This window comes from Trichechus manatus, unplaced genomic scaffold, assembly GCF_000243295.1.
Source record: "Trichechus manatus latirostris isolate Lorelei unplaced genomic scaffold, TriManLat1.0 scaffold00024, whole genome shotgun sequence".
Classification (NCBI taxonomy): Eukaryota; Metazoa; Chordata; class Mammalia; order Sirenia; family Trichechidae; genus Trichechus; species Trichechus manatus.
Genome location: NW_004443960.1, coordinates 1471927 through 1499215, shown reverse-complemented (window position 1 = coordinate 1499215; position 27289 = coordinate 1471927). Strand labels below are relative to the sequence as shown.

The 27289-nt window shown below is 41.8% G+C and overlaps 1 protein-coding gene across 2 annotated transcripts; it reads left to right on the top strand.

The window, feature by feature from the left end:
• Positions 1-320: 320 nt before the first annotated feature.
• On the top strand, positions 321-21758 carry MEIOB (meiosis specific with OB-fold). 2 transcript variants are annotated; one of them, XM_004373161.2, is made up of 13 exons: positions 321-389; positions 2030-2087; positions 4382-4513; positions 7245-7317; positions 8235-8430; positions 10327-10427; positions 11280-11332; positions 11419-11514; positions 13176-13277; positions 16533-16686; positions 19671-19854; positions 20569-20655; positions 21410-21758. In XM_004373161.2, the coding sequence occupies exons 1-13, from the start codon at positions 321-323 to the stop codon at positions 21518-21520; spliced, it is 1416 nt and encodes a 471-aa protein (XP_004373218.1). In that variant the 3' UTR covers positions 21521-21758. The 2 variants fall into 2 exon arrangements, with proteins under 2 accessions (XP_004373218.1, XP_004373219.1); XM_004373162.2 differs by lacking the exon at positions 20569-20655.
• The last annotated feature ends 5531 nt before the right edge of the window (positions 21759-27289 follow it).

Here is a 27289-nt window from a genome sequence, read left to right as displayed (position 1 = left end):
TTTCTCATCTGAAACTCTAAATTTATATGGTACTCAAAAATTGCTAAACTATACATGTTTTGGGAAAGTGAAAGTTAAAAATTGGAACCTAATGGTGTCCTGCAAAACTATAAAGAACATTTTGATACATGTTTTCTACAGGTTGAATCTGTATTAGTTTACATTTTACCATTATAATGAAAATTTTTGCAGAGAATGAGTAGAATATCTAGAGTGCTTTCCTAGAGAAATTATTAGTATTTTTAAAGCCTGGAATGTGTCTTGGTTTATTTCAGTTGAATTTTTTTCTAAATTATATTTTCTGAAATGCAGATAAAAGAATGGCAAGCTTCTCTGCGTCGAAGACCTTCACTGCACTTTCAGATCTCCATCCCAACATGGCTAATCTGGTCGGTCTTAGTGATGGGGGTTTGCTTGTTCTCTGGTGCAGCTTTACGTGATGATATTACATTATGTCAGCATTACTGATTCCTTGACACACCTTGTGTAATTGACAAGCGTATGGGTACTCACTGCATTGGTATAGCTGTTAGATATTAAGTATCCCTAAGCTTCTTTGTATTTATGCCAGCAAAATGAAGATCCTTCTTTTGTCTGTAGGGTAGGAGAGATGGTTGTAGAACATGACTATCGATTATTCAAAATGATCAAAAATATATTTGCATCATTTTAATTAAATATTGACTATCTGCTCAAATTTAACATTTAAAGTCAAGCCATTTTTCTTCAGCAGTAGCTATATTATTATCTGGTTATCTAAGTTATAGACTTAAATTATTGCCGTTATTGCTGCTTTTATGACATGAAGGTATACAACAGGTGTGTTTCTGAAATAATTGTGTGAAAATTAGTATTTTGGGAGGAGTTGTAGGAGAATTAAGTAATTTCAAATATACCAAGATTGTTACTTATTTAAAAGAAATCTGAGTGGAATCATCTTGTAAGGTGAAGAACATGTTGTAAAGCAACTTCCACACCACCTTACCATCCCCTGCCCGTGGGTCGGCTCTGTACATTTGACTTTTGTAAACCAGATTTCTGAAAATGGGATAAATTTGCATATAACTTTAATAATTTTCAATTTCAAGTTATCAGTGTTAAAAATAATTGTTATAGTTTTTCTTGAAAGGTAAAATATTTGCTAATCGCTTCTTTAGTTGGAAATTTTTACTTGGCATTTCCATTAGTTATATTTTTTTCCAACAAAATTCAGTGAGATCTGCATGCCTATGGAATTAAACAGTAGTAGTGTGTCTAAATGCAGTAAGACCAGCGACCAGCTCAGCTAGGACGTGGCAGTCTTAAAAGCTTGCCTGTGTTGTAAACGTAACAGATTATCACCAGGTTAACATCAGTTGCTAGAATTAGTAATATAAGTTTAGGTTTATCCTTTCAGAAAGCCAGTAGTTTTTATTTTGTTAAAGTATTCTTTTAATATGCAAATTTTCTTCAGTAGTCATTGAAGAAAACATTAAAAATTTTAAGGAAATTGGTTTAAGATCTAGAACTGTATAACTCTAAAGTTTAAGATCTAGAACTTTGTAACTTAGATTTATCAGCAGCAGTATACAAGTTTTGTTACAATCTAATTTATATTACTGTCCAGCATGTTTGGATTAAGAAGCTAAGCAATTTTATGTGGTTTGTTAGAAAACCCTATATGAAAGAAAGCTTTGAAGACCATGGCAGATTAAACTGCATTATACATGTGCTTTGACTGAATTCAGTAAAGATTCCTAGCGTAGGGCACTTACTGTGCTCCATCTAGTGATTGAAAATAAAGTAGAAACATGCTACATATTAAATGATTATATTTGTAATAGCAGCGAACTTATTACTTCGTACTATTCCTTGTGAAATTGAACATTTATGACATTCTTTTAGATGTTGGTCTGGAATAAATACATTTAAATGGTTCCTAGTCAAAAATGTTTGTTAGATTCAGTAAAATATAACACGTCCATGAAATTAAATTTACCATCTACATCTGTGTTTAATACTGGTCTTCTATAACCTTTTTGTTTTTCAGAAACTAATCGGTATAGTTATTGGGAAAACGGATGTCAAAGGCTTTCCAGACAGAAAAAGCTGAGTTCTATTTAACTCTTTGCTTCATTTTTCATAAACTGTGACTTATGACTGCAACAAAGTATATTTAATTGATTACATTTTTCATGCCTGTTTACTCCTTAAGAACAATGGTTCTCTTTTGTAAAGTACTCAATTCAAGGTGGTATGTGTGAGGACATTCACATAATTTTTAATGATTTTATTTGATGTTTTTCAAACATAATTTTAAAGGCTTTTTTTAAGCAATGCCAAAATAGCTAGTTAAATTGGTCAACTCATTCACCTGTCTCATCATGGGTTTATTGAGCAGTTCCTCTGTGTAAGCCCCTGTGAATGCAGAGGGAAGACAGAAATTGTAGTGTCTCATCTTCCAGCAGGATCGTGTCTATAAGAGTCTGGACTCTGGAGCTAGGCTGAGTGGGATCTCTAGTCACTGGGTGATCGAAGATCAACCTCTTCAGAACTCTTCTGTATACATCTGTGAAATGGGGATAAAAAGAGCTGGTGTGAAAATTCAGTGAACGCGTATGCGGAAGGGTTAGCATTGTGTGGCCCATAGTAAGAACTCCAAGTTAACTTACTTTCAGCCTAAATCTCATATAAGACAGACAGTCAAGAAGGGGAGGTTTTCAGGCAGGGAGGTCATGATAGGGTCGTGCCTGAAGGAGCTGAAGGTGTGACAGCAGTATCTCTGTGTAATTCAAACAAGCAGACAGTTCCACGGGAAAAATCGCTTTCAGATATGGGAAATAGAGTTAATTTTGGTTTCAGTGATGCTTACTGAGTTGCTTTAAACTCTGCAAGGGTTTTGGAACTATGGAAATATAATTCAAGACTGACATTGGATTTTTAAAATCAGCTCCTCTTCAAACTTTTGTAGTTAACATGCAAAGATAAACAATGTAGAATGCCAAAGCTGGTGGTTTACTGCTGTTACTTTTGAAAGCGTCGATGCTTTTGTTAAAAGTTACAGCGTAAGTGTTTCTGTACACTTTGAGCGAGTCAGAACTCTAGCCAGCCAGCCTATAATTTTGGCAGAAAACGTTCGTTGTGCTTGAATCACCTGTGCAGTTGTATCTGTGTTAACTTGACCTGTGCTAAATCATGACATCTGAATCATGGGTATTGTAATAAAAACCGAACCAAACCCATTGCTGTCAAGTAGATTCTGACTCATAGCGACCCTATAGGCTAGAGTAGAACTGCCCCATGGGGTTTCCAAGGAGCGGCTGGTGGATTCGAACTACCGACGTTTTGGTTAGCAGCTGAGCTCTTAAGCACTGTGCCACCAGGCTCAGGTATTATAATAGGTACTTTTATTTTTACTTTATTTCATATTAATATTCAGTTTTTATTTTTGAGGTGAAAGCAGAGATGTTGTCTTCCACCAATAGTCATTGTGTTTTATGTTACCAAAATAAATTAGATCAGAATTAACCATTTGAATACTTTGAACAAGTCTATATGGCTTCCTGTTTTCTAAGCTCTAAAAGGCATACTATAAGTTACGTGAATTAGAAAAAAGTCATTAAAATTACAACAATGAAATTACAGTTTTCACCTATCAGATTGTGGGGGAGACCAGAATCATTTCTGTATGTTTGACTTCTCTTTACAATGATGTATACAGGGTTACCTTTTTGGAGAAGATATGCTGCTGGCTTTGAAGATAGTACTGTACACATATAATGTATTAATATATTTTCATAAAAACTTCAAACAGCACTGAAGTTCATAGAGTTGAAAAGTGAAATTCCCCTTCCAGCTCCCCGCTCTTTCCATCCCCTCCCCTCCCCAAAGGTGAACACTAATAGCAGTTGGGGATGTATCTGTAATTTCCACGTGTATGTTAGGTTGTATTACTGTTTTAGTTAGCGAAAGCAGTGAAGAGATTTACGTTTGGAAAAACAGATACTTGCTGCCCTCTAGTGGTGCTCGCTTAATAGCACACAGTTTGTTTTGAAATAACAATTTAGACCTGAGTTGTGACTTAGGTTAAAACAGTAACAGTAAGAGAGATTAGAGAGTTGCAGCTCAGAGCGGGATAATTGAAGCCTACAGATCATTTCCCTCCAAATATACAGACAGCTGGGGGGCGGGAATAAAGAGGTAGATGGTAAGGGGAGGCATCTACGCGGACAGCTTGTTACCACCTCTCTTTGAAATTCATAAAAGTATAACTTATAGAATTTATATCTGAAATGACGTTTTGTATTATGCATTTGAGTATTTTTATCATAATAATCTTATTTGTTCAAAGTTGAAACAAAGTATTTCATTTGAAAAATAAAAAGCATTGGCTTTCCCTTAGATATTGGATCGGAAAGGTACACTTTGAGTTTCACCGTGCGGGATTCCCCGGCCCATTTTGTAAATGTAGCATCCTGGGGCAGCGAAGATTACATCAGGTCGCTTTCTGACAGCTTCAGGGTTGGCGAGTGCCGTAAGTCGTCCTTGATTCTTAAACTGTTTCTATTATAGTATTATTCCTGTCATCTGTTTGTGGTAACTATACTGTGGGAGTTAAAATGAAATAAGACACAGTTCATAACTCTTAAGAACCTTATCAGAAAAAGAAGTGAAGTGTTAAGAGCGTAAAGCAAGGCATTCCATATTATTACATGAAATGTATACAGGCATGATTGTGGTGGTTGTTAGGTGCTGCCGAGTCGGTTCTGACTTACAGCAACCCTACATACAACAGAACAAAACGCTGCCTGGTCCTGCGCCATCCCCACTGCTACAGCCACTGCGTCAGTCCATCTCGTTGAGGGTCTTCCCTCTTTTTCACTGACCCTCCACTTTACCAAGCATGATGTCCTTCTCCAGGGACTGGTCCCTCCTGATAACGTGTCCAAAATATGTGAGACGAAGTCTCCCCATCCTTGCCTCTAAGGAGCAGTCTGGCTGTATTTCTTCCAAGACATTTGCTCATTCTTCTGACAGTCCCTGGTATACTCAGTATTCTTCATCAACACCGTAATTAAAAAGCATCAATTCTTCTTCAGTCTTCCTTATTCATTGTCCAGCTTTCGCATGCATATGAGGCCATTGAAAATACCATGACTTGGGTCAGGCATACCTTAGTCCTCGAAGTGACATCCTTGCTTTTCAACACTTTAAAGAGGTCTTTTGCAGCAGATTTGCCCAACACAATACGTCGTCTGATTTTTTGACTGCTGCTTCCATGCGCATCGATTGTGGATCCAAGTAAAATGAAATCCTTGACAACTTCAGTCTTTTCCCCATTTATCATGATGTTGCGTATTGGTTCAGTTGTGAGGATTTTTGTTTTCTTTATGTTGAGGTGTAATCCCTACTGAAGGCTGTGGTCTTTGATCTTCATCAGTAAGTGCTTCAAGTCCTCTTCACTTTCAGCAAGCAAGGTTGAGTCATCTGCATATTGCAGGTTGCTAATGCATCTTCCTCCAGGCCTGATGCTTCTTCTTCATATACTCCAGCTTCTCTGATTATTTGCTCAGCATACAGATTGAACAAGTATAGTGAAAGGATACAACCCTGACCACACCTTTCCTGACTTTAAACGCAAAGTATCCCCTTATTCTGTTCAAATGGCTGCCTCTTGGTCTATGAACAGGTTCCGCATGAGCACAATTAAGTGTTCTGGGATTCCCATTGTGCAAACATGATAGTCACATATTTATCTAGGTAGTTTTATGATCTTTGATTTATTTCATACTCAGTTTGCATCAACCCTATTTTCATAATCATTTATCTGTAAACATATACTAGGGCCACTGAGTAGATTTTGATAAAAGTTAATATTTGACTTCTTAATGGATTTTATGGAACTTTGCTTTTAGTCCAAGTGCCAAATATTTTTCCTCCTCTACTCACCCTATCCTTCTGACTATTGAGTGCAGTATAGTGAAAGGAATAAGAACTTTGAAAACAGGTAAATCAGGTTCAAAGCACAGCTTCCACATTTAGTTACACTGTGGCTTTGAAGCAGTCTTTTAGTCTTGTTGGGCCTCAACTATAAAATAATACCCCATTAGGTTCTTGTGACTGTTGAATGAGGTAATGTGTCTAGTGTAAAGTGTAGAATTTAGTCACTTAATAGATGACAACTCTGTCCTCATACAAGAACTGAAGAGAGCACATGTACCGACTCTCTCTCACGGTCAAAACAGAGAAGGAAAGGGGTGACGGAGAGGTTGAACTGCTCCTCTCCAGTGCTGTGCTGTCGGGCAGCCCGCTGCCAGTTCCCGGTTCAGTACCTGGTCACCCAGTGCCTGGGGTTAGTGACCCTCAGGGTCTTGTGTGGCAGTTCTCTAACTAAATAACAAGGTCATTGACCTGTGGACTATAAAGGCAGAAAACTACAAACTTCACAGGGCCCAGAAGGTGATAAATATTCCTTGAATGAATGCAGGAATGTTAGTTATGTACAGAGATAAAGACTGTCTTCAGTATTGACATGTGTTATATGTTGATGGCTGTTGTGAGGGTGAATAAGAGATTTTAAAAGCCTAAAGTTGATGATTATAAATCTAAATAGGATGCTCATGAAAAAAGTATAGATTTTCAAGTTAAAACAATGTGGCTTCAAATTCCAGCTCTGCTACTTACTAGCTATCTAACTTCAAGAAAGCTGTTTAATGTCTTGGAGCTTCAGTTTCTTCAACTGTGCAATAGGGACAGTCATGGGACAGTTGTGTGAGAAATTAAAATAGAGCAGAAAAAGATCTCACCCAGGCCGTAGGGAAATGGAAATCCTACAACGTAAAGTTCACAAAGCTGGTAAGTGGCGGAGCCACAGTTTGTTCCCCTGGGTTTTCAGTGCACTTTCTCTCCCATCTCTGTTGTTTCAGAGGGCAGCTCTGAATTAGGTGGAAATCAATGATAAGTGGTTGTTGTATAGGAGGCATGCTGTGGCCAAATCAAATGTTCAGTGTAACTAATCAATAAAGTAATATGAATGGAGGTTCTATGTTGGGACTTGATACAAAGCATAAAAAATGTCATCTGGGATCACACTGATGGTCAGACCCCAGGATTCGGTGTCTCGGTGACACGAGAAGATGATTGTGAAGGACGTTCAGCACCCACTCAGGTAGCAGAGACGCTGCTACAAGTGCTGTGAGGTGTGTGTGTTTTGGGTTGATCCTGTTACTCTTTGTAATGCCATGATACTTCACTCTCTATCTTAGTGATCATTGAAAATCCGCTGGTCCAAAGAAAGGAAATGGAAAGAGAAGAAAAATTCAGCCCTGCAACTCCTGGGTAAGGATCTGTCCAGCACAGAGATCAACGATTGTGCTGGAATGGCCGTCACTAGTAATTTTTGTGTCTTAGCAGAGAGTTTACACTTCAGTTCAAAAGTAAGGAGTTTAATTCTTCCTCTCAGAATTTATCTTTGCTTATGACATGTCTTTGTTCATGTACTTTGATAAAGGGTCACATGAAAAAATGGCTTTGTTTTTAGTACTTTGATTCTCATTCTTAGATTTGCAAAAATCGGACTCTAGTCACATTAAAATGAAACAATGAGAAGTAAAGATAAACCTTGGAAATTACATGTCTATTTTCATATCAAGGTATGACTCTACTTTCATGCCATTTTGTCTTAGGCCAGGCTCCCAAGAGGCAGAGCCTGAGACAAGGATTCTTGCGCAGGGGGTTAACTGAGGGAGAGCTGGGGCTGGGGGAGCTGGGCAAGAGGCGGGCTCAGCTGGAGCCCAGCCTCAGCCTGATCCCAGGAGGGAGCTCTGGGCATGAGTGGCACCACAGAGGTGTACCCCTTGGAGGAGCTGGACGTTTGTACCCTGTATTAGTCATTGGCTGCAGTCCACCTCCCCACATGAGGGGACATAACCTTGAAGGCATTTCTGGCCGAGGGCAGTTCTCGAAAGAATGGTGTAGCTGTGAGTGACCCTGCACCAGCCTGGTAAAGGGTTCTGGTGGGGCACCACAGTCTCGGGTGTGGGGCACACGCACACACCAAAGTGTTTTCTTAATGACAGTATATTTTAGACAAAAGTGTTTTTGCAGTGTTTTTCAATGGTTCTTAGAATAAAAAGTGTACATTTCTTAGTATAGTCTAAATTACGACCAAAAAATAATTCAGTTGTGAACGTGGGAGTATTTTTCTGTGCAAGAATCATTGAGTATTAACTTCTTTGTGTGTTTTTGCAATTTAGCAACTGTAAACTCTTGCTCAGTGAGAATCATTCAATGGTAAAAGTCTGTTCCAGTTATGAAGTGGATACCAAGCTACTTTCTTTGATATACTTACCTGTGAAAGAGTCTCATGATTATTATTCACTGGGTGACATTGTTGCAAATGGACAAAATCTCGATGGGAGGATTATTAATGTGCTCGCAGCAGTGAGGTCGGTAAGTTAAAATCTGGAGTACTGTACCCTCTGGATTTTGATCAGTAGTCAGCTGGATTGATTTAAGAAAAGGGTAATGCTTCTCATTAAAGGGAAACTAGCATTTTATTTGTAAAGGAGTAGCAAAATAAAATCGTATATAAATCCTAACTGAGTACCTACTGGGAAGTGACCTGCTGGCTCTGTGAGAGCTTCCACACTCTGGTCAACCACCGGAAGGGTCTGCCCATTGACTTGGAGTTTGTCTTTCACCTTCTTGAAAGGGTGTGAGTTGAATAAACCAGGGCATCAGTTCTGTGCACAGTGTTCTGGGGAGCCTCCTGGGTGGGGAGGGGTGAAGGCCCCCTGCACTGAGCCCAGAGCACGAAGCGCATGTCCCAGGTGCACGGACTCTCTCACCCGCTGTGTAGGCATCATCTCCTCGGCTCAGTTACTGTAGCTCATTCTGAACTCTGCAGCTGACAAGGACTTAGAGGTGGACCTTAAAAGTAGAGCCTCACAAATGAAGCACAGGGAGAAAGTGAAAGGGGCAAGCATGAGTCATTTCTCAGTATAGAAAGGATGATGGTCAAAACACACAAAAGGAAATACCCAGCACTCTTCCTGTAGTGAATGTAAGTAAACACTAACTGCTTTTAGGTGTTAGATACTGACAGGGAGTGTGACTCCCCCGCCCTGTGACAAGTGGCTTTGTTTGCCACTCTTGCCCCGGCCTAGCACAGTGCCTGCCCCCGTGGCGAACCCTCCGTATAATTTAGGATGGAGGAATAAATGTCCTGTATGACAGTCTTGAAAAATAGAGATCATTTTCTGGGCAATTGAGGTTCAGTCTTACTTGAAGGCAGGAAAGGATCTCAATTTCCTAGCAGTTCTGTAAAATGTCATTATAGTTACAGTGTAGTAAGAATTACACACACACGCGTGCGCGCGTGCGTGCCTGGTACCCTCTTCCCTGGGTTACGTTACCTCTTTTCATGACTTCTGTCTCCCGTTGTGCTTCAGCCCGCTTGCATTGCCTTTTCTCCAGATTTGTATTTTACGTATTCTGTCGTCCTTCACTGTCTTTTCAGGTCTTTACAAGTTTCAAGTCTTCACAACTCTTCAGTACAGTTTCTCCTCACCCCCAGGGACAGAGCAGGCCTCTCCCATACTCTAGCTCTCCTTTTCTCTAGCTTTCTTCCCTTGGCAACTTTGAGTCTCCCCCAGCCCCTTCCTGCACAGCTCAGTGCCACAGCAGCCGACACGACAGATGTGGTGGTGGGGACGGCAGAGGAGGCAGCAGCTGTTTTCACGTGAGAGCTCAGTGGGGAGACTCCAGGTCCCCCGAGTCCCACCTCTTTGATCTCTTCCCTCACCACATGGACAGAACCAGACAGTGCCAACGAGCCTTCATACCACCATCTCCTTCAATCTCCTGCCTCCCTTCCCTCCCCCAGGAAGGCAGAGGAGGTCTCACCACCAACAGCTGACTAATGAGCTGAGGCCACTGGGGCCAGAGAGCCCATCCGTCAGTCACAGGAGCTCCAGGCCGGCCTGCGCTGAGCCCTGGGACACACAGATACGGAAATACCCTATCTACCTCGAGGGGTCCAGAGACACCCCAGGGCTGGTCGTCAGCCATCTGTCCCAGCATGGTGGAAAGAGCTGACGGTCTTGACTTAATGCTCGTGGGTCTGTGTGTCTTTTCAACCAGATGTGTGTGTAACCTACAACTGCAGCTAGACACCGAGTTTAGAGATAAGATATGCTTTCAATTCATCAAATAGTAGTAGTTCTTGCTATTTTAATGTTTCTAACTTGGTATTTAAAAGGCAAACATTTAAATATTTCCATCAAATGTGTATTAAGTACCTGTACAACTATAGGTGAAGAATAATCATTTCTTTTCATTTCTAAGGTTGGAGAGCCAAAATACTTTACGACTTCAGACCGAAGAAAAGGCCAGAGGTGTGAAGTGAAACTCTATGATGAAACAGAGTCTTCTTTTGCAATGATATGGTAAACTCCCACTTCTGTTCGTAACTGTAAAATTACTGCTATTATCACTGAGACAGAACAGTTGTACTTTATCAAAAAGATGATGGATTTAATATCAGGAGAGAAAAGATATTAAAAATACACCCTGCTTCTGTATGTTCAGTGTTACTCCATTGCTATAGACGGCGCTGTAGGCCCACTGTCCCTGAGGTCTCCAGATGGGGGAGAATTGCTAGGATGGGCTCCTCGTGTTCTGTTTTCTCACCAGTGGTATTTAATCAGGCCCCACTGATGAGGAGCAAGGCAGACTTGACCTGCGCGATAAACCAGAGCGGGCGTGGAGGGGGTGGAGCCGCAGCTCCCTCGGGCTGGGCTCTGTGGGGCCGGGGTCTGATACAGGCAGCGCCTGGGCCCTGAAGCACTGCCAGTGCAACAGAGTGTTGAGATAGATTCCAAACACTGGGCCCCACAGGAAGCACTTAATTTGAAAAGTGCCTTGAGCCCATCAAGTGACCTGAGCAGTTTATCCCTTGTGGGGACCCTACCTCAGTGGTCTGAAAGAGTGACTCCTAGCCGCTCGGTTCTAACTAGCCTCGAGTGGCCTGAGTACGGGAAAAGACAGAATTGATGGACGAGCAGAACATTGTTAGGTGTGTATTTGTTGACGGGGGATGGCTTATCAGTAGATGTTAAATACTCTGTTGAGTAGAGAGTGTAGCCCTGCAGAAGGCAGGAGAAGCAAACAGCCTTCACCTGTGTCTGGGACAGCGTGGGTGACTGTTGGCCATCAAGGCATTCTCTTCGGGTAAATAACGTCACTACCGGTTTTCTTCTAATGAATTGACTTTTATCGTTTCTGTGTTAAAAATTCAGTTGGGATCGTGAATCTACTCTACTTGCACAGAGCTGGGCGCCACGAGAAACAGGTATCATACTTCAGTGATCATGTTCAATGTTTGTCATTTCTTTACCCTCGTGCGGTAATTCTAAAATGGCTTTTCTTCCCAAACAGTAATATTTGCCTCAGATGTAAGAATAAGTTTTGACAAATTTCGGAACTGCATGACGGCAACTGTAATCTCAAAAACCATTATTACAACTAATCCAGGTAAAAAGCGTTTTGACATTTTTCTTCCCTTTTGAAATGATCTTGTCAGACATTCCAATATTTATGTGGTGTATTTAAGGATGAAAATGCAATTTGGGTTTAATTTTAATTAAAAGTGAAAAACTGCTTTATATGACATTTTTTAAACTTGCGATGAGCTGTACATCTTTGGTGTCTTTACTAAAGGAATGTGAGGAACCAGACTAATCTTTAAGGCATCATCTATTGTAATGAATTTTGAGAGATCAGTGTTATTGATTAGATAACATAAATTATCGACTATTTAGAAAATAAATCCAGTTTCCATGCACTCAAATAACTTTTATTGCTAGAACATTGGGAACACACATATGTTTCCCTTAGTTCATAGCTGTCAGTTACATGCCCAGAGAGCTCACAGAAGGGTTGTTCTTCCTGGGGCCCTGATGCTGACCCCACAACTTGGCCCAGGCCACTCCTGAGCGTTGGAGGGATCAGGCTCAGGTCCCTTGTTCAAAGGGGGACACTTTACCCCAGCATGAAATCAGGGGACCAAGACATGGGGGGATCAGGGAGCTCCTGTCCTTAGCATTCTCAGAGTGCTTAATAGGACAGATGCGGCGACCAGCCCGATACTGCAGAGGAGCCCAGAATGACCAGAAATGGAGTGCTGCTGTTCTTGTTAGTTGCCATGGAGTAGACTCCGACTCATGGCGACCCCACGTGACAGCGTAGAACTACCCCATAGAGTTTTCAAGGCTGTGACCTTTCGGAAGCAGATCGCCAGGCCTGTCTTCCGAGGTGCCTCTGGGTGGGTTCAAACTGCCAACTTTTCAGCTAGTAATTGAGTACTTAACTGTTTGCATCACCCAGGACTCCAGAAATGGCACAGTCCTTTGCAATCTCAAGAAGATGCAAATATAGAAGTGTGTTACTTTAGAATAAGCATACTATGCTGGCTGGTAACAAAGTGTCAGCAGTGGCTGAGAATCATAAAGCAATTTCATGTTTATAACCAAACCATTCTCCAGATTTCTGAAAGGTGGCATTTCTGTGAAAGCCAACCTAAGCTAATGGGACTGTTTTCTATAAGTGCACGGCATCGGCTCCTTGGGCGGCAGCGCGGGTGTTCAACGTGTGACGCTCACCACGGAGCTCGCATTTACTGAGCACAAGCACCAGTGGGCGCGGGACAAAGCGGGCAGCCATCTCTGCCCTCACGGAGCTTGTATTCTAGCAGGAGAGAGACAGACAATAAAGATGGCACATCCACGATCATGGAGTATTTGAGGAGAGAGACTGGAGTAGGGTCAGGAGGGCCCAGAGTGCCGGGCTGTGTGTAGGGGCAGGTTGTCGTTTTCAGTAGGTTGTCAGGCAGGCCTCCCTGGGAAGGTGGCATTGGAGCAGAGTTGGCGAGGAGTTGGGGGTTGAGCCAAGGAGAGCGTGTTCTGGGAAGAGCAAAGGAACAGCCAGCGCGAAGGCCCTGAGGCTGGAGGGTGCCTGCGCAGAGGAGGAGTGACAAGGAGCCGTGCTTGTACAGGAGACAGCAGGGCACGGAGAGGAGAGAGGAGTAGAAGTTGGGGTGGGCGGGGTGTGGGGGGTGGGAGGTCAGTGGGGCCTTGCAGGCTGTCTCCAGGACCTAGCTCACTTGCCTTTTACTCATTATACATTTTTACTTTAAGATACGCCAGAAGCTAATATCCTACTGAACTTCATAAGAGAAAATACAGAGACAGGTGCTCCAGATAATGAAATAGACAGTTATTTGAAAGAATCCATAAATTGTAAGTAACCCTTTAAATATTATTTGAATTAATAGAGGTCAGAGTTTGGGCCTGTGACGTTTTGTTTGACATAGTGAGAATTACCATATTCTAATTCTGTAGCTGTTATATTTCCAGTTCTAAAAAAGGCAGTTTTAAACTTTTGGGGACTTTTATAATCTTTTTTACAAATCTGATAAAATCTACTGACCCTTTCCTCCTAAAGGCAACTGTACACACACATAGAATTTTGCAGAAAATGTCACGTGTTCACAGACCGCAAGTCCATGAAGTCCAGGTTGAGGCTTGACTTTTAAAGGGATCCTGTTTATTGCCGTCTGTGGCTTAGGCGGGACCTGAGGGAAAAGGAGAGAACAGCAGAGTCCTAGCTCATTCCCTGGGGGCATTTTCTCTAATCTCATCCTGGGAGATCCAGTATTTCATCATCATGGAGGACACTAAATCCATCTCCAGAGAGGAAACATTGAATGAACCATGGTAAATTATTCTGCAAGCTCATCAAATAGACTCGGTCATCCAGAGTTGTGTAAGAGCAAGAACTCTGTCACTGCTTCGTGAAGGGTAGTTAGCCTGTTTCCTGTCCACTGCAGTCCCTGATAGAACAAGATGCTACTGGATCAAAATTAAACTGTAATTTTTTTTTTATAATGTTTTTGCCTACAAGAAGGGACTATAAAATTGTGTTATCAGAGTTAGAATAGTGATTATTGTTACTTCGGAAGCATTTAAAAATGTTGGGTCATTTGCCCAAGATACCATTTCAGGAAACTTCCACGAAGCACAGAAGAGTCCAATGAGTTGTGAGGTGGGTTTGCTACAAATTTATTTCAGTCCTTGAGAGTTATTCAACCCTGAGTAGGTACAGTTGCTTTTGGGCTACTCAAGGGTATCATATTTGTATGGAAATTTTCTTCCTGTTCAGTGTATTACACCAAAGTGATCACAAAGGGTAGTACTTGCAGATTCCTTTCTTTAACCTGATTGTGGGAACTTTCATAATTAAATTTACTCAGAGGCAAAAATGAGTTGCTTTATCTTTCAAGGAGACCCTGGTGGTATAGTGGTTAATAGCTACAGCTGCTAACCAAAAGGTTGGCAATTCGAATCCACCCGGCGCTCCTTGGAAACTCTATGGGGTGGCTGTACTCTGTCCTATAGGGTTGCTGTGAGTCGGAATCAACTCGACAGCAATGGTTGTGGTTTTTTTTTTTTTTTTTTTTGGTTTTATATTTTAAAATACTCATTACTCCCATGAAAAACTTAAGGTGGGAACTGATGAAATATTTTAGGGTAAAACTATGATCGGGTTTTTTTAAACCTTCTATTAAAAATGATAGTGCTCAATATTGAAAGTATTATACAATATTAAAACAATATAGAATACAACAAACATCCCAGAAATAAACAGTGTTACCATTTTGTGAACATCTTCCAATCCATCTTTCTGTGCATAGACACTAATAGACAAAGATATAAAAATATGATAGAGAAAGAGACATACAGACCATAACTTTTACTGAAGGAAATTAAATTTTATGTACTAGAGGTCAGAAGAAGAAAAGAAACCAATGAGATGCTGAAGGGACTGGGCAACTTCTGATAGAATTCTCCTTACCCAAGTGGTATCTGCTCCTGTAAGATTCCTCTAAGATTAAGAAGACTAAACATGCCTAGTAGGTGGTGGTTTTGGGTTTTGTAAATTTTCTTAGATAAACCTTTAGAATTGAAGTATAACGTACACGTGAAGTAAGCCAGCTACGAGTGGACCGCTCAGTGCGTTTTCTCATGGCACACACCGTTGACCCTCCTCCCCGCTGGGTGGGAAATGCCAGTGCCCAGAAGACCCCTCACGCCCCTGCCAAAGTAAACATGATTCTCACTGTAACACTGTGCAAACCACAGATGAATTCAGCCTGCTTTGGAGTTTTAAAAATGAAATCATACCATGTATACTCACTCTTGTGTCTGATTTGTTTACATTGTTCGTGAGATTCAGTCATGCTTCTGTGTGTAGTAGTTGTTTTTATTGATGTATGTACTGTTCCATTATATGAATATAAACCTGTTGCTGTCAAGTTGATTCCAGGACATAGTGACCCCATAGGACAGAGCAGAACTGCCCATAGAGTTTGCAAGGAGTGGCTGGTGGATTTGAACTGCCCACCTTTTGGTTAGCAGCCGAGCTCTTAACCATTGTGTCACCAGGGACACGTGAATATGAATATAACCCGAAACCCACTGCCATGGAGTCGATTCCAACTCATAGCAACCCCATAGGATTTCCAAGGCTGAAATCTTTACAGACGCAGACTGCCACGTATTTCTCCTGAAGTGGTTTTGAAACGTGAACCTTTTGGTTTGCAGTCGAGTGCTTTAAGCACTGCCACTAAAGAAACAAAAAACCAAACTCGTTGCCGTCGAGTCGATTCCAACTCATAGCGACTCTATAGGACAGAGTAGAACTACCCCATAGGGTTTCCAAGGAACAGCTGGTGGACTTGAACAGCTGACCTTTTGAGCTGAGCTCTTAACCACTGTGCCACCAGGGCTCCATAATTTCTCTATTTTACTGAATCCGGTTTTTCCTATTATAAAAATTTCCGCTTCTTTTTGCACAAGTCTTTAGATGAGTCTGTGTTTCTGTTGGGCATGCGCCTAAGAGTAGAATTGCTTTGTCAGGCGTTTGTTCCAGTGGTTTTCCAAAGTTTGTACCAGTTGACACTTCCACCAGCAGTGATTTCGAGTTCCTCTCCAGTGTTTGGTACTGTTAGTCTTTTAAATGGTGGATGTTTCATGGAGTCCTACTGTTGCATTAATTTGCATTTACCCAGTGATTAATATGTTCATTAGCTATTTTGCCATCTTTTTTTGTTATGTGCCTTTTTAAGTCTCTTTCTGATTTTTAAAATTAAGCTGACTTTCTTATAGATTTTTAAGGTCTTTTAGATATTCTGGAAACGAGTCCTTTGTCTCGTTATGGATGACCACCATCTCCCATTTGTGCTTGCATTTTCATTCTTTTTATGGGATCTTTTGATGATCAGAAATTCTTTATTTTACTAATGACTAACTTCTCATCCTTTTGCTTTTTTGCTTTTATGTCTATTTATATAATCAGTTTTAATATAACAATAATTTTTCTGCTACTTAAGCTGCTCATGTTCTCATTTGAACTTTGTTGCTCTTCTATTTGGATGTAATCCTATGTAGTTCTTAGAATGTACATAAACTGGAATCACTTATTTTTTTTTTTAGTAAATACAATAGTTGATGTCTATACAGTGAAGCAATTAAAGGTGAAAGCTTTGAAGAAGGAAGGAAAAGCAGATCCTTTCTATGGCATTCTTTACGCTTACATTTCTACACTGAGCATCGATGACGAAACAACAAAAGTAGTTCGGAATAGATGGTAAGCGGCCAAGTTACCTTCAGCAAATTCATCTTTGTAAGAAGCAAAAACAATTCTTGTTGATAAATTTTAAGCTCTGTAAAAGTAACAGCTGTTTTTTTTTGACATAACAGTGGTTATGTATTTGAGAGAAACATATAGAGAAATAACTCCTGCTGAGAAGTTTCCATGCCAAACTATTTAGATTCAAAGATTATAATTTTCTTTTAAAGTAATGTTTAATCTGCTGTACTTCAGTAATCGTAAAAAATAAAGATATAATACTGACAGAAACATTTAACTGGGATGACAAACTGTTGTCTTACAACTTACTAGAAAATTATTTTGGTTTCCATGTCCTATAGTCCTGCAGTGACAGAATTTTAAAAAATTATTTTCAACTGCATGATGAATAGGATGGCCAACGTCTCCTGAAGAAAATATAGTATCTACCTGCATGGAAAAGTAAACCTCAGAAGTTTTAATCATCTTAGCCGAAGCGCACTCGGCAAGCAGCGTCCGAAACACTCCTGTGGAAGTCTCCCTGGGGGTTTTGTAATTGATATTTTTATTGGGATAATTGTAGACTTATATGCAGTTGTAAGACATAATACAGAGAGATCTCTTGTACACTTTGCTCAGTCTCTTCCAGTTGTAATATTTTACAAAACTACGGCTCAAGATCACAGCCAGTATAATGCCCTGGATACAAACCACCGTCTCATCCAGATTTCCCCAGTTTTACCTGTGTGTGTGTGTATTCCATACAGTTTTGTCACATGTTGTTGTTAGGTGCCACCGAGTCAGTTCCAGCTCATAGCAACAGAACGAAACACTGCCCGGTCCCGCACCATCCTCACAGTCATCGTTACGCTTGAGCCCATTGTTGCAGCCACTGTGTCAGTCCATCTCATTGAGGGTCTTCCTATTTTTCACTGACCCTCTACTTTACCAAGCATGATGTCCTTATCCAGGGACTTATCCCTCCAGATAACATGTCCAAAGTGTGTGAGACGAAGTCTCACCATCCCTTACCTCTAAGAAACATTCTGGCTGTACGTCTTCCAGGACAGATTTGTTTATTCTTTTGGCAGTCCATGGTATATACCATATTCTTCACCAACACCATAATTTAAAGACGTCAATTCTTCAGTCTTCCAACCTGAGGGGCTCGTCTTGCGGCACTATATCAGACAGTGTTCTGCTGCTATTCATAAGGTTTTCACTGGCTAATTTTTTTCCAAAGTAGACCTCTAGGTCCTTCTTCCTAGTCGGTCTTAGTCTGGAAGCTCAGCTGAAACCTGTCCAGCAAGGGTGGCATAACTTCCAGCATCACAGCAATACGAAAGCCCCCACAGTAGGACAAACTGACAGACGTGTGGGGGTCATATGTATAGGTTTCTGTATGTACTGACACAGTCAAGATACTGACCTGTAGATTTATAAAACACTTAATGATTTGGTGTTAAAGGTGAAAAACTGATGTGCAGACTGCTGTGCAAGGCATGTGTTTATTTTTTGAAAAATAGTTTTCAAAATATTTTTTTATTGTCTCCCTTATTTTTCCTTCCATTTCTAATATTAATAGCTGAGGAAAAGCACCTAACATTTACTACAAATTTGATCTTGTGCTAGACGAGAAACAGCTATCTTCACTGTTGTACTTTAAGTGAAAGTTTACAATTCAAGTTAGTCTCTCATACAAAAATTTATACATAACATTGTTATGTGACCCTAATTGCTCTCCCTGTATTGTGACAGCACATTCCTCTTTTCCACCTGATTTCCCGTGTCCATTCAACCAGCTCCTGACCCTCTCTGCTTTCTCATCTCACCTCTGGACAGGAGCTGCCCATTTAGTCTCATGTATCTACTTGAGCTAAGAAGCACACTCTTCATGAGTATCATTTTATGTTCCATAGTACACTCTAATCTTTGACTGAAGAGTTGGCCTCGGGAATGGTTTTAGTGCTGGGTTGACAGAGAGTACGGGGGCCATGCCTTCTGGGGTTCCTCTAGTCTCAGTCAGACTGTTAAGTCTGGTCTTTTTACTAGAATTTGAGTTCTGCACCCAACCTTTCTCCTGCTCCATCCAGGACTCCCTGTTGTGGTCCCTGTCAGGACAGTCATTGGTGGGAGCCGGGCACCATCTAGTTCTTCTGGTCTCAGGCTGATGCAGTCCCTAGTTTATGTGGCCCTTTCTGTCTCTTGGGCTAATGCTTTCCTTGTGACTTTGGTGTTCTTCATTCTCCTTTACTCCACGGGGGTTGGGACCAATTGAAAGGCAAGAAGCCACTATCTTCAGATCATTCCTTTATTTGAGAAATTTGAATTAGTCTTCCTGTTCACATTGGCCGAAGATCTCCTCAGAAATATGGAACAGTATGAACTTACCACTTAAAGAGAGAGTGCATCATCAGCAATGTCCACAGCATTTAGGAAGTGGAACCAACAAAATTCCCTGGGGTTTTTCTGAGTGTGTACAGAGGACACAGTATAGGGACCCCTGAGCCCGGGCTTTCTAGGAACAGACGTGATTCCTGCCCCCCACAACTCACCCACCAGGCGGAAAGTCAGAGGACGCACCTGCAGTGACCGAGACAGATGGGACAGAACGTCCCCCAGCACTGACGTGGAAGTTCTGCAGTGCTCAGAGAAGGGAAGGGGTGAGGACGGGGGGACAGGAAGGGAAATGAGCTGGGCTGGGCCTTGGAGCGGGGGCAGGAATCTCAGCAGACAGGAGCAGAGGAAGGGCAGGACAGTGAGAGTTTTGGGTCGTCCCGGTTTCAGGTAAACCACGGATGCTGCAGATGAGACTGCACGGCGGAGAACGCCCTCCTGACTGTTCCTCGTTATTTCTTCTGTCTGCCTTTCAGCCTGCACGGTGCCCGTGACTGGCAATATTGCGTATGCTGGCTTAGCCTTTTAAGCGGTAATTCTTCTGAAGACATCAAGCTTGTCACTAATAGCTGTCCTGTTTTATTGTTTTCTTCGTTTCATTTCAGTTCGGGCTGTGGTTACATCGTAAATGAAGCATCCAACGCTTGTACAACTTGCAACAAAGACTCTTCAGGATTTCAGTCTGTCTTTTTCAGCTTTGATATGCTGGTTGACCTCAGCGACCACACGGGCACCCTCCACTCCTGCAGTCTCACCGGCAGTGCTGCTCAGGAGACTTTGGGCTGCACGGTAAAGCACAGGAAGGAAGAAATGCTTAGAAATATTTCAAAATTGACTTCCCTTCCCCCAAACATAGGTTATTTTTGTGAACATTTGGTAGAAACTAAGTCATTAATAGAAAGGCCTGGAAACAGTCTATCATGATTTAAACACACATTGCCTTGCAGGAACAAATAGTTCCATGTTGCATATTAAAATCATAGCTAGTATGGTCTATTATGAATAATGACTAAGGCCTTTAGCCGAAGTGGAGGAATTCATAGGAAATTTTGTATAATCAGGTAACATTGGGTTAAACAGTACGTAGGAGACTTTGGTCGGTCATGTGGTGCCTATTCCAGGGCAGGGTTTGGGGTGTCTCACTTCACAGCTAGAGTCAGCCCTGACCGTTCTCCCTGGTCCGCGCTTTAGAACAGCAGCAGTACTGGGAGATCAGCAGGTGTGGTTATGATTTGTTGTCACAGCCAGCTCGTGGGACTTCCCAGCAAACCTTGGTTCCGAATTCTGTCTCCGCGTTGCTAAGGGGACTCTTCTATGCCAAACCCCTGATTGGCCACAGAGATTCAGGTGTATGGCCTGTCCTGCTTTAGCAAGAGAGTCGAGCTTATTCATGCTGAAGAAAATTCCATCTCTAGTGAGCAAGTTTACATTTCACATTGTCGTCGAGATGAGTTATCTGTATTAACTTCAGAAATATTTGTTTTATCTTCTTTTTTTAACCAGGTAAATGAATTTCTAGCAATGACGGATGAACAGAAAACAGCATTAAAGTGGCAATTTCTTTTGGAAAGAAGCAAAATTTATTTAAAAGTTAGTGTATTTTACAGTGCTGTATCATTCTGTTTATTCAAACAATAAGAAAATCCTAGGGTAGAGACCTAATAAATTAGGGAATTTATTATTTTTAATGATGCCCAATTCCCAGAGGTGCAGAAGGATTCAGCTACTCTAGAAACAATGGAAAGAATCTTTTTTTTTTTTTTTCATAAAGTATAAAGGAGTTACAAATGACACCTGAGAAAGAGCTCAACAAAGCATCCACTAATGTTAACTCCAGGCAGTGCAGCAGCCTTCAGTCAGGCTGGTTCTCCCTGCCCCTAGCATGGTGAGACTGGACAAGCGAGCTAACCTCTCTCAGCCTTAAGGTTTTATGATCCTACAACTCTAACTTGTAAGATAGACGTATTATTTATATATATATATATATATATATATATATATATATGATATGAATTATACATAGTGTTATTAAATTATATCATCATATCCCTATCTAACAGATTATGTCGCTACTACAGGTTCATATCGCATCAGAAATTAGTAGTCAATATACACATTAAGCCCTTTTTTCTACATGAATTTTCATAAAATCATTCAGAAGCCAGATCTGTAGTTTCTCAACCATGCTTGAGAGTAGAATACTTTCCCTCACCTTACAACTTTTAATTTAAGTTTATGTTAACATCTGTAAACAGAACTTTCATTGCTGATTTTTATTCATAACATTGGTTTTCAACTTTATACATAAGGTGATTTTTACAAGCAGCTGTTTTTCTTCCTACAGTTTGTTTGGTCACACAGAGCAAGGGGCGGATTCAGAATCAGTGTGCTGTCATGTAAGCTTGCAGATCCTGCTGAGGCGAGTAGGAACTTGTCTGGACAAGGAAATATTTAAAACTTCCATTTTAAACTCTGGAAAAGTATAAGGAGTTTTAACTCCCCTTAAAGTGGAATATTGTTTGAAAATTATGGGTAAAATTGTCTTTTCACCAAGTGTGTTAAAAATGTTTCTCTATTGTTTCCTTCTGGAGTTGGCTTGGTGGAAGTCTGAGCTGGGCTCACTTCGTAGAAGGCCTTTGCACTGGCTCTGCTCCATCTCTTCCTCAGTTGGAAAATGTTTGCATGATGAATAAACAAGTTTTTCATCTTTGCCACAGATAGAATGCTTTCTCATCTTTAGCCGTTTTATTCTTTGTCTTGTTTTCCTGAAGAAAGTCCCTGGGCCAAGTTGTGCGAGTGATCTGAAAACCAAAGTGCTTTTCTTACCCCTTCCTTCTGTGATGACACATCCCAGCCACCCAGTGTTTGCAAGGCTTGCTGACTCAGGGGTCACACTTAGGAGTCTGAATCAACGGGGAGGAGACCAGCTTCAAAAGTTACATGAGCAGCGCCCTAGTCTCAGGAACTTTGAAGGGCAGGAGACCCACTCATATTAAGACCACAGCCTCCCTTCTGGCTGAGTTGTCTTTCCGGCAGCCCAAAGCACACTGCTTAGCTTGTACTCTGTCTGAGAAGACCGGCAGCTGGTGTCAGCACCGCCCTGCTGTCTGTGAGTAGCCAGTGTGCCTGGGGCCTGGTGCTTCAAGAGGCTCCACTTATCCAACGCAGGACTGAAGAAAAAGGGGAAAAGTAAGTAATGAAACTCTTCTATAAACCTGGTGTTGGAAGAGGATCCAGTCAATGGCTTTCATCAGATGCAGCCATGGGGAAGGGGTGTGCGGTGACTCCTGATATGCCCAGACGGGTGATGAGGGCGGTGATGAAGGCCTTCCCCTAGCTGTGCAGACAGCCAATGGCCCTCCCGAGGAGCGTCTTTCCCTCTCCTTTGGGGAGGAGAAGTGGATTTCTTAAGCAAAGTGAATTGAGCGGGGTGGGTGGGCAGGGAAGGAAGGATGGACGTGTGGTGGAGGAGAAGGAGAAGGACGATCCTCATTTGGAAGGGGAGAGCCAGGCAGGGGAGGAGAGGACGAGGGGGCGCCTGGCAGCTGGGTTCACACTCACTCTAGGTTAAGACTGGAAATGGTGTCCCCTCTGCTTGGTTCCTGTGTCAAAGAGCACATGAGATGGGGAAGGACACCTAGCCCCAGATGGCATGTCCTGAGCTGCTGGGCCAGGCCTCCTGGTGGCTGCCCTCTAGCAAAGGCCTGGGGGCCCATTGGTCAGCAGGGTCCGCAGCAATAAGGCCTGGGCAAGCTGTGCGCCTGACATCCAGTCCAGGGGCCCCAGCCTTTTGTGCTGTTCCACCATTGGCTTCAGTATATATTTTGTATATACGTTGTTGTTCGGTACTGTCGAGTCAGTTCCGACTCATAATGACCCTGTATACAACAGAACCAAACACTGCCCGGTCCTGCGCCATCCGAACAATCATTGTTACGTTTGAGCCCATTGTTGCAGCCACTGTGTCAGTCCATCTCGTTGAGGGTCTTCCTCTTTTTTGCTGACCTTCCACTTTATGAAGCATGATGTCCTTCTCCAGGGACTGGTCCCTCCTGATAACGTGTCCAAAGTCCGTGAGATGAAGTCTCGCCATCCTTGCTTCTTAGGAGCGTTCTGGCTGTACTTCTACCAAGACAGAGTTGTTCATTGTTCTGGCAGTCCATGGGATATTCAATACTCTTCACCAACACCAGAATTCAAAGGCATCAATTCTTCTTTGGTCTTCCTTATTCATTGCCTGTCTTTCGCATGCATATAAGGTGATTGAAAACACCATGACTTGGATCAGGCACACCTTAGTTCTTAAAGTCATGTCTTTGCTTTTTAACACTTTAAAGACTTTAAAGAGGTCTTTTGCAGCAGATTTGCCCAATGCAATGCGTGTTTTGATTTCTTGACTGCTGCTTCCATGGGTGTTGATTGTGGATCCAAGTAAAATGAAATCCTTGACAACTTCAGTCTTTTCTCCGTTTATCATGATGTTGCTTATTGGCCCAGTTGTGAGGATTTTTGTTTTCTTTATGTTGAGGTGTAATCCATACTGAAGGCTGTGGTCTTTGATCTTCATCAGTAAGTGCTTCAAATCCTCTTCACTTTCAGCAAGCAAGGTTGTGTCATCTGCATATCGCAGGTGGTTAATGCATCTTCCTCCAATCCTGATGCCTCTTTTTCTTCATATAGTCCAGCTTCTTGGATTATTTGCTCAGCATACAGATTGAATAACTATGGTGAAAGGATCCAACCCTGATGCACACCTTTCTTGGAGTTTAAACCACACAGTGTCCCCTTGTTCTGGTCAAACAACTGCCTCTTGGTCTAAGTACAGGTTCCTCATGAGCACAATTAAGTGTTCTGGAATTCCCATTCTTTGCAGTGTTATCCACACAGTCAAATGCCTTTGCATAGTCAATAAAACACGGGTAAACATCTTTCTGGTATTCTCTGCTTTCAGCCAGGATCCATCTGACATCAACAATGATATCCCTTGTTCCATGTCCTCTTTTGAATCCAGCTTAAATTTCTGGCAGTTCCCTGTCGATGTGCTGCTGCAACCACTTTTGAATGATTTTCAGCAAAATTTTACTTGTGTGTGATATTAATGATATTGTTTGATAATTTCTACATTCTGTTGGATCACCTTCCTTTGGAATGGGTACAAATATGGATCTCTTCCAGCTGGTTGGCCAGGTAGCAGTCTTCCAAATCTCTTAGCATAGACAAGTGAGCGCTTCCATCGCTGCATCTGTTTGTTGAAACATCTCAATTGGTGTTCCGTCAATTCCTGGAGCCTTGTTTTTCACCCACATCTTCAGTGCAGCTTGGACCTCTTCCTTCAGTACCGTCAGTTCTTGATCACGTGCTACCTTCTGAAATGACTGAATGTCGACCAGTTCTTTTTGGTGCAGTGACTCTGTGTTCCTTCCGTCTTCTTTTGATGCTTCCTGTGTCATCTAATATTTTCCCCGTAGAATCCTTCACTATTGCAACTCGAGGCTTGAATTTTCTCTTCCGTTCTTTCAGCTTGAGAAATGCTGAGTGTGTTCTTCCCTTTTGGTTTTCTGTCTCCACGTCTTTGCACATGTCATTATAGTACTTTACTTTGTCTTCTTGAGTCACCCTTTGAAATCTTCTGTTCAGCTCTTTTAGTTCATCATTTCTTCCTTTCACTTTAGCTACTCTACATTCAAGAGTAATTTTCAGAGTCTATTCTGACATTCATTTCGGTTTATTCTTTCTTCCGTCTTTTTAATAACCTCTTTCTTCATGTATGATGTTCTTGATGTCATTCCACAGCTCATCTGGTCTTCAGTCATTAGTGTTCAATGCATCAAATCTATTCTTGAGATGGTCTCTAAATTCAGGTGGGATATACTCAAGGTCGTACTTTGGCTCTTGTGGACCTACTCTAATTTTCCTCAGCTTCAGCTTGAACTTGCACAGGAGCAATTGATGGTCTGTTCTGACTGATGATACTGAGCTTTTCCATTGTCTTTCTACAGATGTAGTCGATTTGATTGCTGTGTGTTCCATCTGGTGAGGTCCACAGGTACAGTTGCTGTTTATGTTGTTGAGAAAAGGTATTTGCAATGAAGAAGTCGTTAGTCTTGCAAAATTCTATTATGTGATCTCCGGCGTCATTTCTGTCACCAAGGCCATATTTTCTAACTACCAGTCCTCCTTCGTTTCCAGCTTTCACATTCCAGTCGCCAGTAATTATCGGTGCATCTTGATTGCATGTTTGATCAATTTCAGACTGCAGAAGTTGGTAAAAATTTTAAATTTCTTCATCTTTGGCCTTAGTGGTTGGTGTGTAAATTTGAAAAATAGTCATATTAACTGGTCTTCCTTGTAGGTGTATGGATATTGTCCTATCACTAACAGCGTTGTCCTTCAGGATGGATCTTGAAATGTTCTTTTGATAATGAACAGGACACCATTCCACTTCAAGTTGTCATTCCTGACATAGCAGACCAGGTGATTATCTGATTCAAAATGGCCAATACAGTCCATTTCAGCTCACTAATGCCTAGGATATTGACCTTTATGCATTCCATTTCATTTTTGACGACTTCCAATTTTCCTAGATTCATACTTTGTACATTCCACATCCTGATTATTAATGTTTGTAGCTGTTTCTTCTCATTTTGAGTCGTGCTTCAGTATATACTTTGTATATATGCATATATATATGTATATACACATATATAGTTACCATATACATATTGTATATAAAATATTTTCATAGCTTATAGTCAATCATATAGGCACGTTTGTGGGTTCTCAGGTCCTGCCAGCGCAGCGGTGCAGCCAACACAGCCAGCACAGGGCTCTGAGTGGCCTCCTCTTTGTTACCTAGGTCACTGAAGGGACACACTGGTTTCTCGTTTCAGCTAGTGACATGCGTCTACAGGGCTAGGTGTCAAGCCACATGGTATCAGAGGTGCTTCACAAAGTTTACCTTGAACGTTTAGGAAATACAGGTTGCAAATCGGTCGCTAAGTCACGTGTAGCTTAGGCACGCGCTCAGAGAGGTCAGAGGGATGAGCATCCCCCCCGTCTGGAACCCCCACCCCTCCAGGAGCCTTTCTTTTTCTGGTCTTAACAGTTTTTGGCTACACATTTTATATTGCTTCATAGAAATAGCCTAGGGATGATATGATTTTTCCTAATCTTCTATTATTGGTTCATTTCAATAAGTCTTTCCTAATTCTGCGTAGCTGTTGATTGGTTCAGTGCTCTGCATGGCAGAAGCACATGTATATTTGCCCATCCAGTACTCATCTTAAGGAGCCCTGGATTGTTTTTTGCTTTTAAAATCTTTTTTTTTCTTATTATAAAGTTTTACCGGTTTATTGTAGAAAATAGATAATGAAACCAGAAAACCTATAATCTCCCATCTCACATTTTTGTATGTCTTTCCTGACGATCATCTATCCATCTATGTTAAAGTGTGTATAATTTACAAATACAGGTTTTTTGTCTTAGTTACCGAGTGCTGCCGTAACAGAAATACCACGGTGGGGGTTTTAAAGAACAGGAATTTATTCTCTCAGTTTTGGAGGCTGTGAGTCCAGTTCCAGGGCATCAGCAGGGCTCTGCTCCATCCACCTGAGGAGAAGATCCTTCCTTGTCTCTTTCGGCCTCTGGCAGCCCCGGGCCTTCCTCGGCTTGTAGATGGATCCTCACATGGCCTCTCCCTCTGTGTGTGTCTGGATGTTTTCCATTTTTATAAGACCCCAGTCAGGAGGGATTTGGTTTAAGACCCACCCTACTCCAGTGTGACCTCATTAACATAACGTAAAACTCTTATTTCCTGACAGAGTCACACTCACAGGTACAGGGATTGGGACTTCAACGGAGCTTTGTGGGGGTGCACAATGCAGTCCGTAATACACATCCATGCCTAGTCTACATGATTTGAATGACTGCATGCCGTTCCACGTAGGAGTATAGGATAGTGAACTTAATCACTGCAGCTCCCGGGGACATTCAGGGTGTGTCCTGGTTTTAGCTTCTACAGACAACAGCTGCGGCTCCATCTTGTTCACAGGCTTTAGAATTTCCCTGGGGTAAGCCTCTAGACATTAAACTACTACAGTAACATTAACAGCTAACGCTGAATGCCGCGCAGGTGACAGACGTAAGCGTTTCACTGATCTCCTGCTGTCACGCTACAGTAACATCAACAGCTAACGCTGAATGCCGCGTAGGTGACAGACGTAAG

What these genes read in the sequence shown, in the direction of transcription:
- MEIOB (XM_004373161.2), top strand. Translation starts at nt 321, where the DNA reads ATGGCAAGCTTCTCTGCGTCGAAGACCTTCACTGCACTTTCAGATCTC. An exon ending in ATCCCAACATGGCTAATCTG is followed by an intron (nt 390 to 2,029) that starts GTCGGTCTTAGT and finishes TTTGTTTTTCAG; the next exon opens with AAACTAATCGGTATAGTTAT. An exon ending in CTTCAGGGTTGGCGAGTGCC is followed by an intron (nt 4,514 to 7,244) that starts GTAAGTCGTCCT and finishes TCTCTATCTTAG; the next exon opens with TGATCATTGAAAATCCGCTG.